This window comes from Crocodylus porosus, unplaced genomic scaffold (assembly GCF_001723895.1).
Source record: "Crocodylus porosus isolate Cpor-Errol unplaced genomic scaffold, CroPor_comp1, whole genome shotgun sequence".
Lineage (NCBI taxonomy): Eukaryota > Metazoa > Chordata > Crocodylia > Crocodylidae > Crocodylus > Crocodylus porosus.
The window spans coordinates 24090214-24105256 of NW_017728951.1; the positions used below are offsets into that span (position 1 = coordinate 24090214).

Below are 15043 nucleotides of genomic sequence, written 5' to 3' on the forward strand. Positions count from 1 at the left end.
CAGCGTCTCCTAATCCAAGAACAATTGTATCAGTAGCACGTTTCTGATATAGCTACACAGGACTTTCACATCGCACGCAGCAGCACAGCACACTCTGTGCTGGACCCAGGCTGGGTGTAAGCACGCTCCCCTCACCCTGGCAAGGCAGGAGGTGTTTGCTTTCGACTCAGCTCCGTCTCCAGTGACGTCAAGGGGAGTTTTGCCATTGGCATCCATGGGTGCCAGACTGGGAATAAAGAGAAATATTTTGGTTGGGAGCAAAGGGCACAGCTTGTGCTGCTCTCTCCTGGCCAACTGCGGCCTTGCACTCACTCCTATGGGGGTAGCTTCTCCCCTTGCTCAATTTGCAAACCTTTCGTCTATGGGACAGACGAGCCTTTCCTGGACGGAGTCCATGTCCCCTGAACAACCGTTTTAGGATAGTCTGCGGGGTGGATCCAGTACTCGGGATTTAGCTGAACGGCCAAGATGACCGTGTAAAGATCCCAGGGCAAGACCCCGGTCTCGGTCAAGCCAGCAGAGCGGCGCCGGGAGAGTCAGGAGGCTCGCTCTGCATTTACACTGGCATAACAGAAAGCAGAACCGGCCCCGACTGAGGATATCCACACTCGGCCCAGTGATAACTCCAACACCAGTGGAGCTGGAAGAAAGCAATGGGAGCAAGCTTGAGTGGAGAGCACCTCGCTTTCCAAAGCTGTGTCTGGCATGGCAGAAGTGTCTCAATGACTGGATGTTAAATGTCTTTTTTTTTTAACAATCCAAATGCCCCAAGGTGTTAAAAAGTCACACTTTTTGTCATCCAGACCGTACATTTAACAGCCGTGATACCCATTAGGTGCTGAAATGAGAACATGGCTATCTAAGGCCAATATACATATTGTGTGGAGTGTCTGTTTAGTTTTGTGGGACCAGCACTGTTTAGCTGTCATCTGCCATAAAAGCTTAGGGAACAAGACCTTCCTCCACTGGAGCAGCAGGAATCGCAGGATTAGAGCGATAAATATTTATGCTTTCTCCTGAATTATCTCACTCACTGTGCATCCAGAATTCATCTCCGCTTTTACTGCTATGTCTTGGGGTAAATTGTCTGCAGGGATCATTTGGTTTAGGTTTTTTTCAAGCTCCGTTTATAAACTGAACAGGAGCATGCTCTTTGGCTTTGGACACGTGATGGTTGCAGTGTTAGCTATTTTACTTAGTAGTAGGTAAGGGATACAGGCAGACAGCAAAAAACGATCCCTACAGGGTCACCTTCTCTTCCAACTTTTAAAGTAGATCCAAAGTGTCGCTGTGGTCATGCTGGTCCACAAAACATGGGAGTGCCCAAAAGCCTGTCTAACATCTCGTCTAACTATACAGTTGGTCCAGCGAAACAGATCACCAAAAATCCCTGGCAACCTCCTCATAGACTTCTGCACTGCACATGGTATTTTAAAGGGAATCACATTATCCAAAATAAAGGGGAAAGCCCAATCGTATGTTAAATAAGACCAATTAGAGAAACCTGTGTCTAAAGAGCAACACCAGTATCCTACCCTGGCATTCAGCACAACTTTTATGCCTCAATTCAAGACACCAACTTCTTAACAGGAGTAGACTATGGCCCCAAATAAATATAACTCATGGGATCTCTACAACAGCTGGTGGTTTGGGACTTTATCTGTCAGCAGGCCCTTGATACAAGGATTACTGCCTTTTCATAAATAGGGACGTTATTGGTGAGTCTGGAGAGGATCCACGCGTTCGACTGCAGACATGGGAAATAGTCCCAGGAGAAAGAAGGGGATCCTAGTGATGTTGGGTCATAGCTTTTTCCCTTTCTCTATCTGCCTTCACAGCGAGGCAAGTTTGCTCAAAGTCATCGATTCCTTGTGGTACCTCGCAGCACCATTGGGGATGATTCAGTACTTGAGGCTCCCAGGTATTGATGTATTGCATTTCTTCAGCTTGGTGCCCTTAAATCTCTTTTTTTTTTGCCCACCTCTAGGGCAGTAAGTTGCAAAAAGCAGCAATCATTTGTGAGTTGGGCCATGTGTGAGTTTATCCACACCCCACTGAACCCAAGTGGGGAACGCAGTGCCGTTTGCATCCGGTGCGTCTAACCTGTCCCGTTTTTCTATGATATTGGAAGCTCTCCTTTAGCAGAAGCGCTACTGAAGCCACGAGCCAGAAAGGACGACCAGAACAAGGACCATAGATTAGCCAGCTCAGTGGAGCAGCACCCGGTCTCACGCTAGATGCTGCACGGTGCTTGGCACCAGGACGGCCCCCTGCTCCGACCTGACAGATCACAACACCTTTCGACTTGCATTTGCGAACAACCAAAACGGAAAACCAGTGCATCCACTGAGCCATTAAAAAAGGAGCAGCAGAAAGGGGCTCCAGCCTGCCTGAAGCAGGGGTCTCCTGGAGCCTTATCTTCATGCTCAAGACAGAGAGACGCGGAGGGGAGACGTGCGCTGGGGCACTGGGGGCTGCCTGCCCCGCAGCCTGGATTCAGAGAAGGCGCGTGCAGACAAACAAGTCTCTCCGCGGGCCCTTGGACAAAATGGTTTGGATTAAAATAGGGAGAGATGAGTTAGTTATTAAACTGGTGTTACACTTTGAACCGCATCAGGGTGCTTCCTGCAGCTGCCATAGAGACAACAGCACAGAGACAATAAAACTTTACGAGCATTTAAATTCTCTCTCGCCTTAGGAGATGCGGAAAAACGTTGACAACTGACTGCTTGCAGGTGGCGTCCGTCTTCCCTTCATTAACTAGGACTCCACTTAAACACGTATTATTCCTTTGTATTAGACTGGCACAAACCTCGACAGGGATGATAAACAGCTTATGGCTCCCATTTTAACATAATGCACTATAAAAATATACTGCGCTCACGGTTGATTATCCAATTATCCTGTTTAGTTTGAACCCTCATAGGAGGAGCAAATGTTAGGATAGCAACACAGAGGGCTTCCCAAGGGCTCTGAAGAAAGAAAACGGACTTGACAAACACATTCACACACCACGTGTATCGAATATAGACACACAAACATGCACACATATATGATATGTTTTAAAAATGGCATTTATCGTTCCCCTTTAATCCTCTCACCCATCTTTCACCCACTAATCCATCTTACGCAAGACTTCGTATAATGCTCCAAACGCTGTAATGGTTTCCTGGAGCTGTAATTTTAATTGCATCTCAGGCCCCAGCTGTCAAATGTTTCCTTCTTCCCTACAAAAGACGCTATTTCCCCAACAAATTTGCACTGCCTTGACTCACAAAATGATGATATTTCCAGCCCCAATAAGTTGAAGTCTTATCATCTGAAACCTCAGGACAAGGGGAAAGTAGAAAGCACAAAAATGGGATCCTTATAGCTTTGAAAAGGGAGCATTTCCAAATGGCTATGTAGCACGCAGCACAAGCTTCTAGCTAAAACAGCAGGTGTGCAATCACACCTGAGTGTGCAAAGGGAACAGAACGATTTGAGAAAAGTTTATAGTTTATAAACTTTATAGTTTATAGTTCATCTAAGCTTCAATTTTTCTTGTTCTGCCCACTCTTAATCATTGGAGTGGGCATGCTGTACCTAGATCAAACTATTGCGGTCTTGTGTGATTCTTATTTGGCCGAGTCAACCAAATGATCTGCGCTGCTGGTAAAAGGAACTGAAAATATGAAGACATGAGGGCAAAATGATGGATGGATGCGGGGGCTGAAAAGGGATGCACGGGTGCTTCCTCCATTCCCTTCACCGGATCTGATGAAGTGAGCCCTCTGCTTACGAAAGCTTATGCTATACTTCTCCAATTTAGCTCATCTATGCAGTGCAAATCCACCTTGCCTTCTGCCTGACTTCAGGCTACCATGGCTAACTGCACCTCTCTTAAACTATGTGAGCCAGTCAAGCTCTCAAGAGGAAGCCGGCTGTCATGATATACCAGCCATGGGCAACATCACCCCGTCTGCCTGAAGTACATAAAATCCTAGAGAAGCGGGGCTGGAAGGGATCTCCAGAGATCACATCTAGGATCTCCAGAGGTCTCAACCCCCTGCCTGAGGCAGGACCAGCCCTGTCCAAACCATCCTATACAACCCATAATCTCAACTCTCTGTAAGACTGCTTCCTAACGCTGATGTGCTGAAGATTGAATGCTAAGAAGCTCATTTTTTCTCTGTGTGCATGTGCATCATGCCTGTTAAAGCAGGGAGGCTGCTTACCACTGGCAATCAACTTTTCTGTAGCACTTTTGAGAGTGCATTTGCTTAAGTGACAGCGCACAGGCCGTCACATGCCCAGCCACTGCTGCCCTAAGTCGCTGCATGTTGTCAAAACGCGTTCATGTAACGCTCATCGGCTGCAGAGGAGGGACAGATGCAAACCACTCCACGGGAAAGCTGCATGTTTAGGCAGAACGAGATGTAACAGTATATTGTCCCAGTAGCAATGCTGACGGACTCCGATGCTGCCTCTGAAAGCTGGGAAGCAGTTTTCTGATGAATCAATCATGGGCAACTTAACGTTGCTGTATGAATCATGCTTGTTTTTATCTGATAACCTGAAGAGTTGTTGCCTTCATGCCATATGATTGTTAAATCCTCAACTGATTTGATTCTAATGATGGCCTGAACTTGAGGCCTGCCTTGTTCACTCTCACTTCAGTTAAGCTGAAGGTAGTTTGGTTAAGATTTTAATTGATTTTTACTTTGCTTCCTTGGTCATTTGCAATAAAACCAGTTAAATGAACATGCGGCTGTTTTTTCTTTTAAAACTGCAGCAAAGTTCACCCACTCCAGCATGATAAAGGTGCCCCAGGTAATAAATATACATACTGCTGGTTCTGCTACAAATATAACCCCTGCTACTCATGAACATCTCCATGCCTACCTGCTCATGTGAACTTACAGAAAATAGCTATGAAGCACTTTAGGCTGATGCTGATGTGACAAACTAGACAGACCCACAAAAGCAGGGAAATAAAAAGCTGCCTAGCAGTGCATAATATCCTCAGCCACAGGCCTCACCTTACCAAAACTACCCCACCTTGCAATGCCAGCCCTGACTTGCTCAGCATCCCCTTTTGCACACACCGCTCAGCCAAGCCTTCTCTCCCGCGGTGACAGCACCCTCGCAGGGCTGCACTGTCTGCTCAGTGGACCCATTGCTTGACATTGCACATCCCTTTTTCAGTCCTCCCCTTTTCATAGTTTCATAGTTTGTGGGGTCGGGAGGGACCTGAGCAGATCATCAAGTCCACCCCCTGCCATGGCAGGAAAAAGTAGTGGGGTCAAACGACCCCAGCAAGGTGTACATCTAACCTCCTCTTAAAGCCCCCCAGGGCAGGAGCCAGCACCACTTCTCTTGGAAGTTGGTTCCAGATCCTAGCCGCCCTGACTGTGAAGTCGCGCCTCCTGATATCTCCCCTCTGCCAGCTTGTGACCGTTATTCCTGGTCACTCCTGGCGGTGCTCGGGGGAACCGTGACTCCCCCAGTGCCTGCTGGTCCCCCCGACTAGTTTGTAACAGGCCACTGGATCCCCCTCAGCCTTCTCTTGTGTAGGCTGAACAGGCTCAGGTCCCGTCGCCTCTCCTCGTAGGGCCTGCCCCGCTGTCCCCTGACCATGCGAGTGGCCTCCTCTGGACCCTCTCCATGCTGTCCACATCCCTCCTGCAGTGCGGTGCCAGACCTGGGCGCAGTCCTCCAGCTGCGGCCTGACCAGTGCCGCATGGAGGGGGAGGATCACCTCCCTGGACCTGCTCGAGATGCATCTGTGGATGCACGACAAGGTGCGGTTGGCCTTCCTGACCGCGTCCCCACACTGCCGGCCCATGTTCATCTTGGAGTCAAGGATGACTCCCAGATCCTTTTCTGCCTCTGCCCTGATGAGAAGGGAGTTCCCCAGCCTGTAGGTATGCTGCTGGTTCTTCCTCCCCGGGTGCAGCACCTTGCACTTGTCAGTGCTGAATCCCATCCTGTTCTCATCCGTCCACCCCTGTAACCTAAGTCCGATTGCAGCCTATTCCTCCCCTCTAGTGGGGCCACATCCCCCCACATCTTAGTGTCATCAGCAAATTTGAGCAGGTGCTTTTTAGCCCCTCATCCAAGTCACTGATGAAGACGTTGAACAGTGCAGGCCCCCCTTTATCTGCCTTTCCTAGTTGCATTGCTAATTCCTGTCTCCCTGTGTGCATGTGCATATTATGCGTCACAAAACGGCCCTCATTTTCGATGGGGATGTGACTGCAAGGTACATCCTAGCAGCAGCATTATAATGAATGTCTGATATGTCATGGCTCCCCAAGGCGGGCGGCAAATTCTGCGTGTTGCACTGCAAAAGCTCGGCACTTGTGCTGACGTGAGACCTATTACCGCTTATCCTGAGCCTGGGGCAACAGTAAATTTCGAAGTAAAGTTCCCTCCTGGGGGGTGGGGAAAAATTCCTGGCAAGTCAAAGATAAAGAAAAAGACAATCGGCTGAAACTGAAACACAGGCACTGGTGAGGAGAGCCTCAGGGCAAAGCTTCGGAGCTATTTGTAGCCTTTGCAGAGCTCAAGATTAAAAAGGCAACTGGGGAGGGCAGGGAGAAATCATTTATTTGGCACGTGCCAGGCCAATTCCCTCCCTACAATGTGGAAATACAGCTTTCCCCAACTCAACTAGCTGCTGTGGACTGTGGATCGTCGAGGGCAGAATTGAGTCTTATAGACGTGATGTGATGGCATTAGAGATGAGCCTGTAAATTAAAACTCTCTCTCTCACATCCCTGGAGCTTGGAGAAGCTGGAACTGTACCCGAGAATTGAAACGAGCATGCTGGATTTGTTGGGGGCATGGGTACAAGTCCCAGGGACGAAGATGGTTGCAAAACTTGAGTTACGTGAGCTGGCGCGCGGCATTGTAATGAATCAAGACAAGAAAAAATCAAAAGCCTAAGATGCTTCGGCAAAGCGGCTGGGATTAAAGCCTGCAGAAGGCTAGTGGAATGCGCTATAAATACATATCTTCATGCTGCGCCAACTGCAGACAACTCAGGAGCTGCTGGTTTCATCTGAGGGCTTATGCCAATAAGAGCCTGAATTAGAAACCTGGTGGCATGTGCCGAGCTGAACCTGTTACACATCAGAGGATGCCAAGGGCCGTGCCTTCCTCCCGAGGAATGCTCCTTTGCTTAGCTCTCCAATCTAAGGGCAATAAAAGGCAAAGAGGGGCAGTGGAAAGGCCGGCACAGCCCTGCAAAGGAAAATGTGGAATGTGAGCTCATCGCCACGGGTATTTAGGAAACAAGTGTGCAATTCGGGTGTGGCTGGACAGTATCGGTCGCGGGATGCAATTGGAGGAACGGCGTCTCATGAGAACAGCTTGTAAATTGTGTGGCTGTTTGCAAACTATTCTAACCTGAACCCGTCAAACTCACTCCGACCACGCTGGTTCCAGACAGAAGCACTGCCTTCTCCAGCCTCGCTTTAGTCTGCTCACAGGGTGCATCTCAATTGCTTGATAAATCCTTGTGCAAAAGGAAATTGCTGCTGAGAAATTGCTGCAGTGGTTTTCCACCATGGACCCCTGGGGGTCCACAGACTACGTCTAAGGAATCCACGAAAGATGATTATGATCAATCAGAAGTATGTGAATACCCACACTTACCATTCAAAAGGGGTCCGTGCTGCCCTTCAAAAATGTTTAGGAGTCCACAAAAGAAGAAAGGTTGAAAACCACTACCCTAGTACATCATCTTTGCACAGTCTTGGGCTTTTACTTTTCTGCAGGGGATGGCACTGCAAGGGTTTCTCTTTTGCAAACTCCTTCTCCTCTTCCTGGCTCTGCAAACCATTACATCCCTTCCTGCTCTCATGTCCTACAAGCAACAAACAGTGCAGCAAGCCAGCAGCTCTGTCAGAAAAAGGGCTCGCCTAAACCTGAGGGCATGCCTTTGCATGGAGAAATGACACATTTTTATTTCCCACTAACTAACATGTAGTAGCTAAGCATGTGATACGATCCTAGCAAAGGCAAGAATGTTAGCCGTCTGAGTCCTGGACTATGGGGGAGACTAGGATTTCCCTCACCCTAAATCATGTTAAAATTAAAGATAGTCATCATTCACCAGGATTTGAAGTCAAGTTAGGTACTATGTCGTAGCTAAAAACAGGAAAGAACATCTCCATCCTGACTGGGAAGAAGGGCCTGGAAACCAATGTTACACACTAGGTCTATCTCCTAGAGCCAACCCAAAGCTTTTATTGATAAACCTCTGCTCTCTCACTAGTTTAGTTCTCCTTGAAACGAGACCCTGGGTGGTTCTTCCATTCAGTTTAGTTAAGACCCCAAAAAGCTAAAATAGCTGCAATTGCTTGGAGCTCAATCATCTGCCCAGAGGCACTAGCCTTCCTCAATGCAGTGGGAGATGAAGGCACTCAACACTTCTCAGGAGGCATCTTCCTGCACCCTACCACACCTCCAACCGGGTTTCCAACCTTCGTAGTTCAGAGAACGGATCCAATTCCCTTTGGCTAATGCTGTGACGACATCTTCAACTACACACCAGCTTCTCCCAGATTATTTGGAAAGAGCAGATGCTTTTTAAAGCTTTCTCTTCCCCACCAGGAGCATCAGGATGCTGCCATCAGAACAAAGATACCAAAACTAGAAAATGCATCTCCCAACACCAGACCCGGGAAAGCAACGCATCAGATAAAGAGGCTGTTTTACAGGGTACGCTCCACTCTCCAGACAGCACGCGGATGTGGCTTAGCTGGCACAAATGCTTTTGCAGAAATTCACATATTTACTGATAGTTTCTAGTGATGCTTTCTCACCCTCCCACTCCTGTAACAACTGATATTTCAGCTTCGGATGCTAATTATCATGGGTTCAGACTGTAACATTTGCTAGGACAGAACTGAACAACCTTCTCCTTTCTCTCCTCAACCACAGACTCGGCAGGACAAGCGGGATCTCTGATGTACGGAGCAGACCGTATCCGACTAATCTATCACGGGGTTTTGTCCAGCATCGTTAGTTTGCTGTAAATCCTAGGTCTCATACATACAAAGGGCTTGTGTCCAGCGGCAGAAATGCACTTACCTAATAGCTGCACCCCCCGGGTGAGTCCGTAGACATCAATCAGGGCCCACAGGGGCTCAGTGGTCCTCACTCCGCTGAAGAACAACATTGCAGCAGAGTCATTGACTCGGTAAAACACCCGTCCTTTCTTGTCCACCCAGAACGCTATGATGTTGCCTTCGTTTGCAAACTCCTCTGGCAGAGCCTTGGCCCAGAACCCGCTCTGGGAAACCAAGTCTGGGCAAGCGTACTTTGGCAAAGTGTCTGGGTTAATCCTGGAGGGATCCTTAGAAGTAAATCCGAGCCGAAGGGCTCCACTCCAGCAGCACTGCTTCTTGGTGATCTGCAGAGAGAAGAGTGGCAATGACAACCTTTAGCATTTGCACAGTCCCTTACATGCCGGGGTTTCCACCCTGTAAGGCAGGTGTGCTTCCACCTGGGCATGACCCCCATAGGATCAGCTCCCTATTATGTGCTCGCAGGTCATTTTGTTCACTGCCAAAAGGCAGCTGCAGCTGGGGTAGGAGCTAGCAGCTGCTCTGCCAACCCACAGCAATGCTGCATTAAAAGCTGGGACATGATATAAATGATTTTGCATCCAATGAAACCTAGCAGGGGAGCATAAGGAGCCCTACAGCTCTGTCTATGTTGTATTACCAGGATAATTATATTCAGCCTACTCTTGCAAGAGAAAAAAAGTGCCCAAATTTCTAAGGACATCAAGACGTATTTCATATAAAACCCCACAAGCTACACAGCAGCCACCAGTGCTGGGCTTGGATATTGGCTCTGTCATGACCTGGCGGAGAACATCTACTACTGAATCACTGTCTCCGTTTCCTGCAGCTCCTTCACCTTTTCTAGCGTCCCCAGCCAAGTATAAAACAAGATTTCCCTCTGGTATCTTACTGGATTAGATGAGGACAGAGACAGGTGGGAAAGGTGGGTAGGAGTAGGGGAGAGGTAGCAGTCAGCCTCTCTCGGTAGTGATCAAGGACCAGGCACTGAGGCAAGGAGATAAACAGAGGAAAATGGCATGGGAGGATTGCAGCTGCCTGGCAGTCTGCTCTCAATTAACCAGTCCAATCTGTTTCTTCGCAGTAGGAGGTACCTGATGTGAGGAGGCAGCTTGTTTCTGTCTCTGGGACTTCTTGAAGGCATCAATTTGTCTGGATGGAGCAGAGCAGAGGCCTATCTATACTATTGCTGAAGTCACTTTTGTCTACTGGTGGCTGGCATATAGACTCTGAGAGACTGAGCCATGCCCCGGGAACTGCAATGCTTCGCTGGTTTTGCCTGCAAACAGGTTCTGCCTTTCAAAAGGCAAATCCTCTATTGTTGTTTGTACCCCCCCAGAAACACCCGAGCCATGATGATCACCTCCTAGACACGGATCAGAGCACCGTGCCCATCGCACCAAGCAACAACCGCAGGCCTCCTGCAATAAAGCAGCCTTTGACGATATCCCTCGGGTTGAAGGAGATTTGAAGCAAACCTGGCATAGAAACTCAATTAGTGCAACCGTGTTTTGATAAACTAAGCCTGGAGCGTCACAAAATGCATCTGAAGGCTGGCAGCTGGGAGGAAACACGGGTACTCTTTTTCCGAGTTGATTTTTACTGGTTCTGTCTTGGGGGTTTTTTTCATTTGCTACAGCACTAAGCAGTACGGGATTTGGCAAAAACAATCATTCAGCTCCCTGCACAAGAACTTGATTTGTCTCATCTGCTGTCTTATCCGTAGGAGCTAAAACACACCTACAGATGTGCCCAAGCAAGTACGGGGGCTCTAAGAGAGTTTCATGAAGACAAAGCTGCTCTGCTTGGTACGAGTTGGTGCAAAATGTTGATGAGTTTATGCAGGTTCTCTTGAACCACTTCTAGCACCGACGTCTCACCGCTCATAAGGTCTAGGATGACCCAAATCACCAGGAGCAGAAGAGGATGTTTCTGGTAGCACAGCCAAGGATGATGATGATCTGTACATAGGCAACTGCTTCTCTGACTCTTGTAAGTGGATGGACCAAGTTTGGAGACTCGCCCTGCCCACATGGTGGGCACTGCGCTCTTCTACAGGAGGCACCAGGGTGTGGTCGACGACATCGTTTATAAAAGGGTGAGTGATGACGTGGTACTGAAGATTTTGTTGGGGCTCATATTCATGTTAACACTGACGTCGTAGCACTTCAGCTGTTGTCTGGTCCACAGCACAGAAAATTCATGGCCACAACACGGCCTTCAGGCATTATCAGCACCAACAGTCAATGCCAACAGCAAAGATACAGTCGCGGGCACCGAGTTATCAGTCCCGCTAGTCCTGTTTTCAACAGACCTGAGATATTGCAATGCAGATTGGACAACAGTGAGCAGCAGTGGACTAAAGTCTTTGCTTTTATTTTGCTCATAAGGAAAGTTTTTTTGGCAAACGAGGCCCCCCGGAGACTTTGTTGCTGCTAGGTGATGACTTCTTGGGCTTGGAAGCCTCTTTAGGTGCCAAAGCAAGAAGGTCACGGCCCTTACAGGAAATTTCAGGTTTAGAAGAATGAGACTTATTCTCAACCGGCGAGACAGAAGGAGGTGGGGGAAGACATCCAGGCAAAGAAAAGCCCAGTCTCTCGGCTCCTGGGCGGTGGCAGGACACAGATTTTTCTGCAAGGGTATTCTCCGAGTGATGTGCCTGGCACTTTCGAGCACTTGATAGAAAAATGCAGGGCTTGCCATTCACTTGCCCTTCTCCAAGGCAAATCGGGCACTTGGTTGTTTACCAACCTAACTGTCTCCCTGATTGTAAAAAGTTTTGTTTGCCTTGAGGTTTTTTCTCTGATGCCTTCTGCCTTGCGTAGCAATTTTGGGGTTTCAGATACTGCCTTTCTTGTGACGCTGCTGTGCCCACGAGCGATGGGCACGCTCCTCTCGCTAGGCAAAATCTCTGCAACTTTTTACATGAAACAGCATGAAACTCTAGAGGAGAGACCGCGAGCTCACGGGAACACGAGGCGTCTCAGTGTGGGCACTGAGAACGACGAGGGAGGCTTGGGGAGGCTCTGCTGCCTTATAGCCATTGATGGAGGGACATGCAGAGAAGGGCAAAAAAGCATCCACCCTGCAAAGTACTGCTGTCAACGGGCTCTGTGCATGCATGCACCCACATGTGGAAAATATATGTGCATGAGGACTCGAAGAAGAAAGTGGGATTATTTATTGTAGCAATTTCCCTGCAAATCCGAAAAGGCCTCTTGGGACCCGGATAAACACGGCCTTGTTGTTATGAGTACAACTTGCTCTTTCCCAGTCTCCTGCCAACGTCTTATGCTCATCACACGCTCCACGAAATAAATATTCGTGTGGCTGCACATGTCGCCTGTATTAATCAGCACCTATAAACAAACAGCTGTCAACATAGGCTGGCTATAGGCAAGCGGGTATCAGCGTCGCAATCTAACGTAAACCCTGCCAGGAGTTTGACACAGCTGGACACACATGCTCCTTTTTGCTAAAAAAGGCAATGGCTTGTGATGGGCCAAATCCTCTGCTCAGCAAACACCCGCAATGAGAAGGGCTGGGAACAGGCACCGTCCACACCCGGGAACATGAGGCTGCAAAGCAAGCAACGAAGCTGTTTGGTAATTGCTACTGTTTCCTACGTCCTCTTGGTGCTGGGAAATGTGGCTGGTGTTACCCCCCGCTCTGGTCCCTCCTGATATCCCAGGACCCCAAATTTAGGGAGGCAGAGGAGAATCGGCACTAGAGCATGGCCCTGGAAGTCGCCACTCCTTTTTATCTGGACAGCTGATCGGCTCTGGCTTCACCGGGCTCCCTCGAGCAGCGGAGACGCCTCTGGGTTTTGCTCTGCTACTTAGCAGTTGGTTTGAAAACCCACAACCCATCACCCTGGCTTCCAGGGAAGGTTAGACTGAATAAGGACTGCAAGATTGGGCATCTCAGAATCCCGCATAGAAAAAATGGCATTCTGCAAATAATCAGCTGGCTACAAACGGACTCAGTGGAAATGCAAAGACCATCTCCAGATTTACACCCATCCCCATGGCAAACGTTTTGCTCATGTGCCAAATTCCCATCAGTTTCCATGGAAGCGCCATTGTGCACCCATGGGAGATCTGCTAGCTAATCCTTCATGCACGTGGCGAAAGCTAATACCCCGATATACATGGACACCTACAGATATGCACTCCCTGAACTGGCTCAGAAAATGGAGGAAACAGCCAACAATCTTTGCCTAAGATGCAGACCGAGACCCAATTCTCGATGAGGTTTTTCAAAAGCAAAAAAATAGGAACAGCAAAATCTCACCTCCCTCCCAACCACCTTACTACATCTTGCAAGCCACATGTGTTTTCTATTTCCAAGTTGTGGCCAGGATTGGAAGACGAGTCCAGGATTTCCAGCCGTGGATGGAAGGAGGAGGGCAGAACTGGGAACTAGACTATCAGTGAAGTACCTGAGAGGACAACGACGCCTGTGGGAGGGATATCCCACCCAGGGTCTGATCTCGAGAGGTGCTGAGTACATTTCTCTTCTGCTGAATCCAAAGGAAATTGAGGGAGCTTGGCAACTCTCAGGTCTGATCACCCCCCAAGGTCAGAGTCCAGGCTTGCAAACCCAAGAGCTTTGGATATCTGAGAGAAGCATCCAGGCTTTTAATCCTTTATTTAAACTGAATGGAAGGGGTAATGAACTCTTCTGAGGCTCCGCTCACCTCCATTCAAGAGCCACAAACAATACTCCACGGGGGAGCTTAATCTATCCTGGTTTAGACGTGCCCCAGGGACCACTGATCACGGCCAACAGCACAACCTCGAAAAAGGATGTCATCTTCAGACAAGCAGCCCCGGCTTGATGGGAAAAGGGCAGCATGATGTAGGTGTATCCAATATCTCCTAACCCCCTCAGAAAAGGAACCAGAAACCAGGGAAGCAGAAATAGCCACCAAGGAGGACCACAGAAGGGGAAGCCACACTATTGCAGCAAGTCCTGTTGGCAGGGCCAAGGGCAGCTGCTTGTGAATCACAGCGGGAGTAGAGAAGCAGGGAAAGGCTTTCCCTTTCCCCTGGCAGGACAACCCCCGTGGCAGCAGCTCCAAAGGGGCAAGAGGGTCTGGACCATGTTTCAGCTGCACAGCTGGAAATGCGGCTTCGGAAGAGCTGGGCGCCGTGTAGTGCTGACATCTGCGAGCACAGCTTTCTACTGAAGCAAGTGAGATGCTGCTGGCGGGCCTGGAAACATACTCTCCAGGTAAGCCATCCGCTCGTCCTCGCATCCAGCGTCCTCACTGGTCATGGGCTGGAACCGGAGAAAGTCGTCAAGTCTATCCATTTCCAACAGATACGGCGGGGTGATACCAAGGTCTGGCCCGGGAAGGACACATCAGTGATCCCTCCTCCGGAGACAGCTGCTCGCAGGAGCAGGGTGCAGAAGTTGGTAGCAAAGCAACTAGGAAAATCCGTCTTCCAGCACAGAGGTCGCACTTAGAAAGCACCGAACAGCAGCAAAGTTAGCTCCAGCCTCCTGCACTGCCATCGGCAGTAGGACTGGGCAAGTGAGGGCAAGACAGTCGCACCACAGACCTGATCTCCAGATCCCTTAATTGAGCAGGATCCCAAAAGGTGTCTCAGCTCCTAAATCCCCGTAGCTGGGGGCAGTAATAAGTACAAGGGGAAACGCCCGATCAGCAAGAGGTAGTGAACCATGTCTAAAGGCAGTGTAGAGAGACACCTTACTGACTAACTAAATCAGAGGTGCGTAAGCTATCGTGAGCCCAACCTCACTTCTTCAGGTGCTGTGAAAGGATGTGCACAGAGCAGCCTGTCAAACAGAGAGAGTGGCTGAACAGCACCCAGCCGATATCCGTGGACTAAGAGCAGAAATTTCAGTGCAAAGCAAATGGTGGCCAAATACTGCTCTACACGAAGTACCTGAGAGGACAAGCAGCTGACAAGGGAATTAGCCTGGCCCACAGGAGAACA

At 49.1% G+C, this 15043-nt stretch overlaps 1 protein-coding gene across 2 annotated transcripts in view; it reads right to left on the reverse strand.

Annotated features, from left to right (window-relative positions):
- NEURL1 (neuralized E3 ubiquitin protein ligase 1) overlaps positions 1–15043 on the reverse strand; it is a 205823-nt gene that overhangs the window by 57220 nt on the left and 133560 nt on the right. For both annotated transcript variants that reach the window (XM_019556031.1, XM_019556032.1), the window contains exon 3: positions 9082–9403. In XM_019556031.1, coding sequence (XP_019411576.1) covers positions 9082–9403 — 322 coding nt within the window. The remainder of the gene's footprint in view (positions 1–9081; positions 9404–15043) is intronic.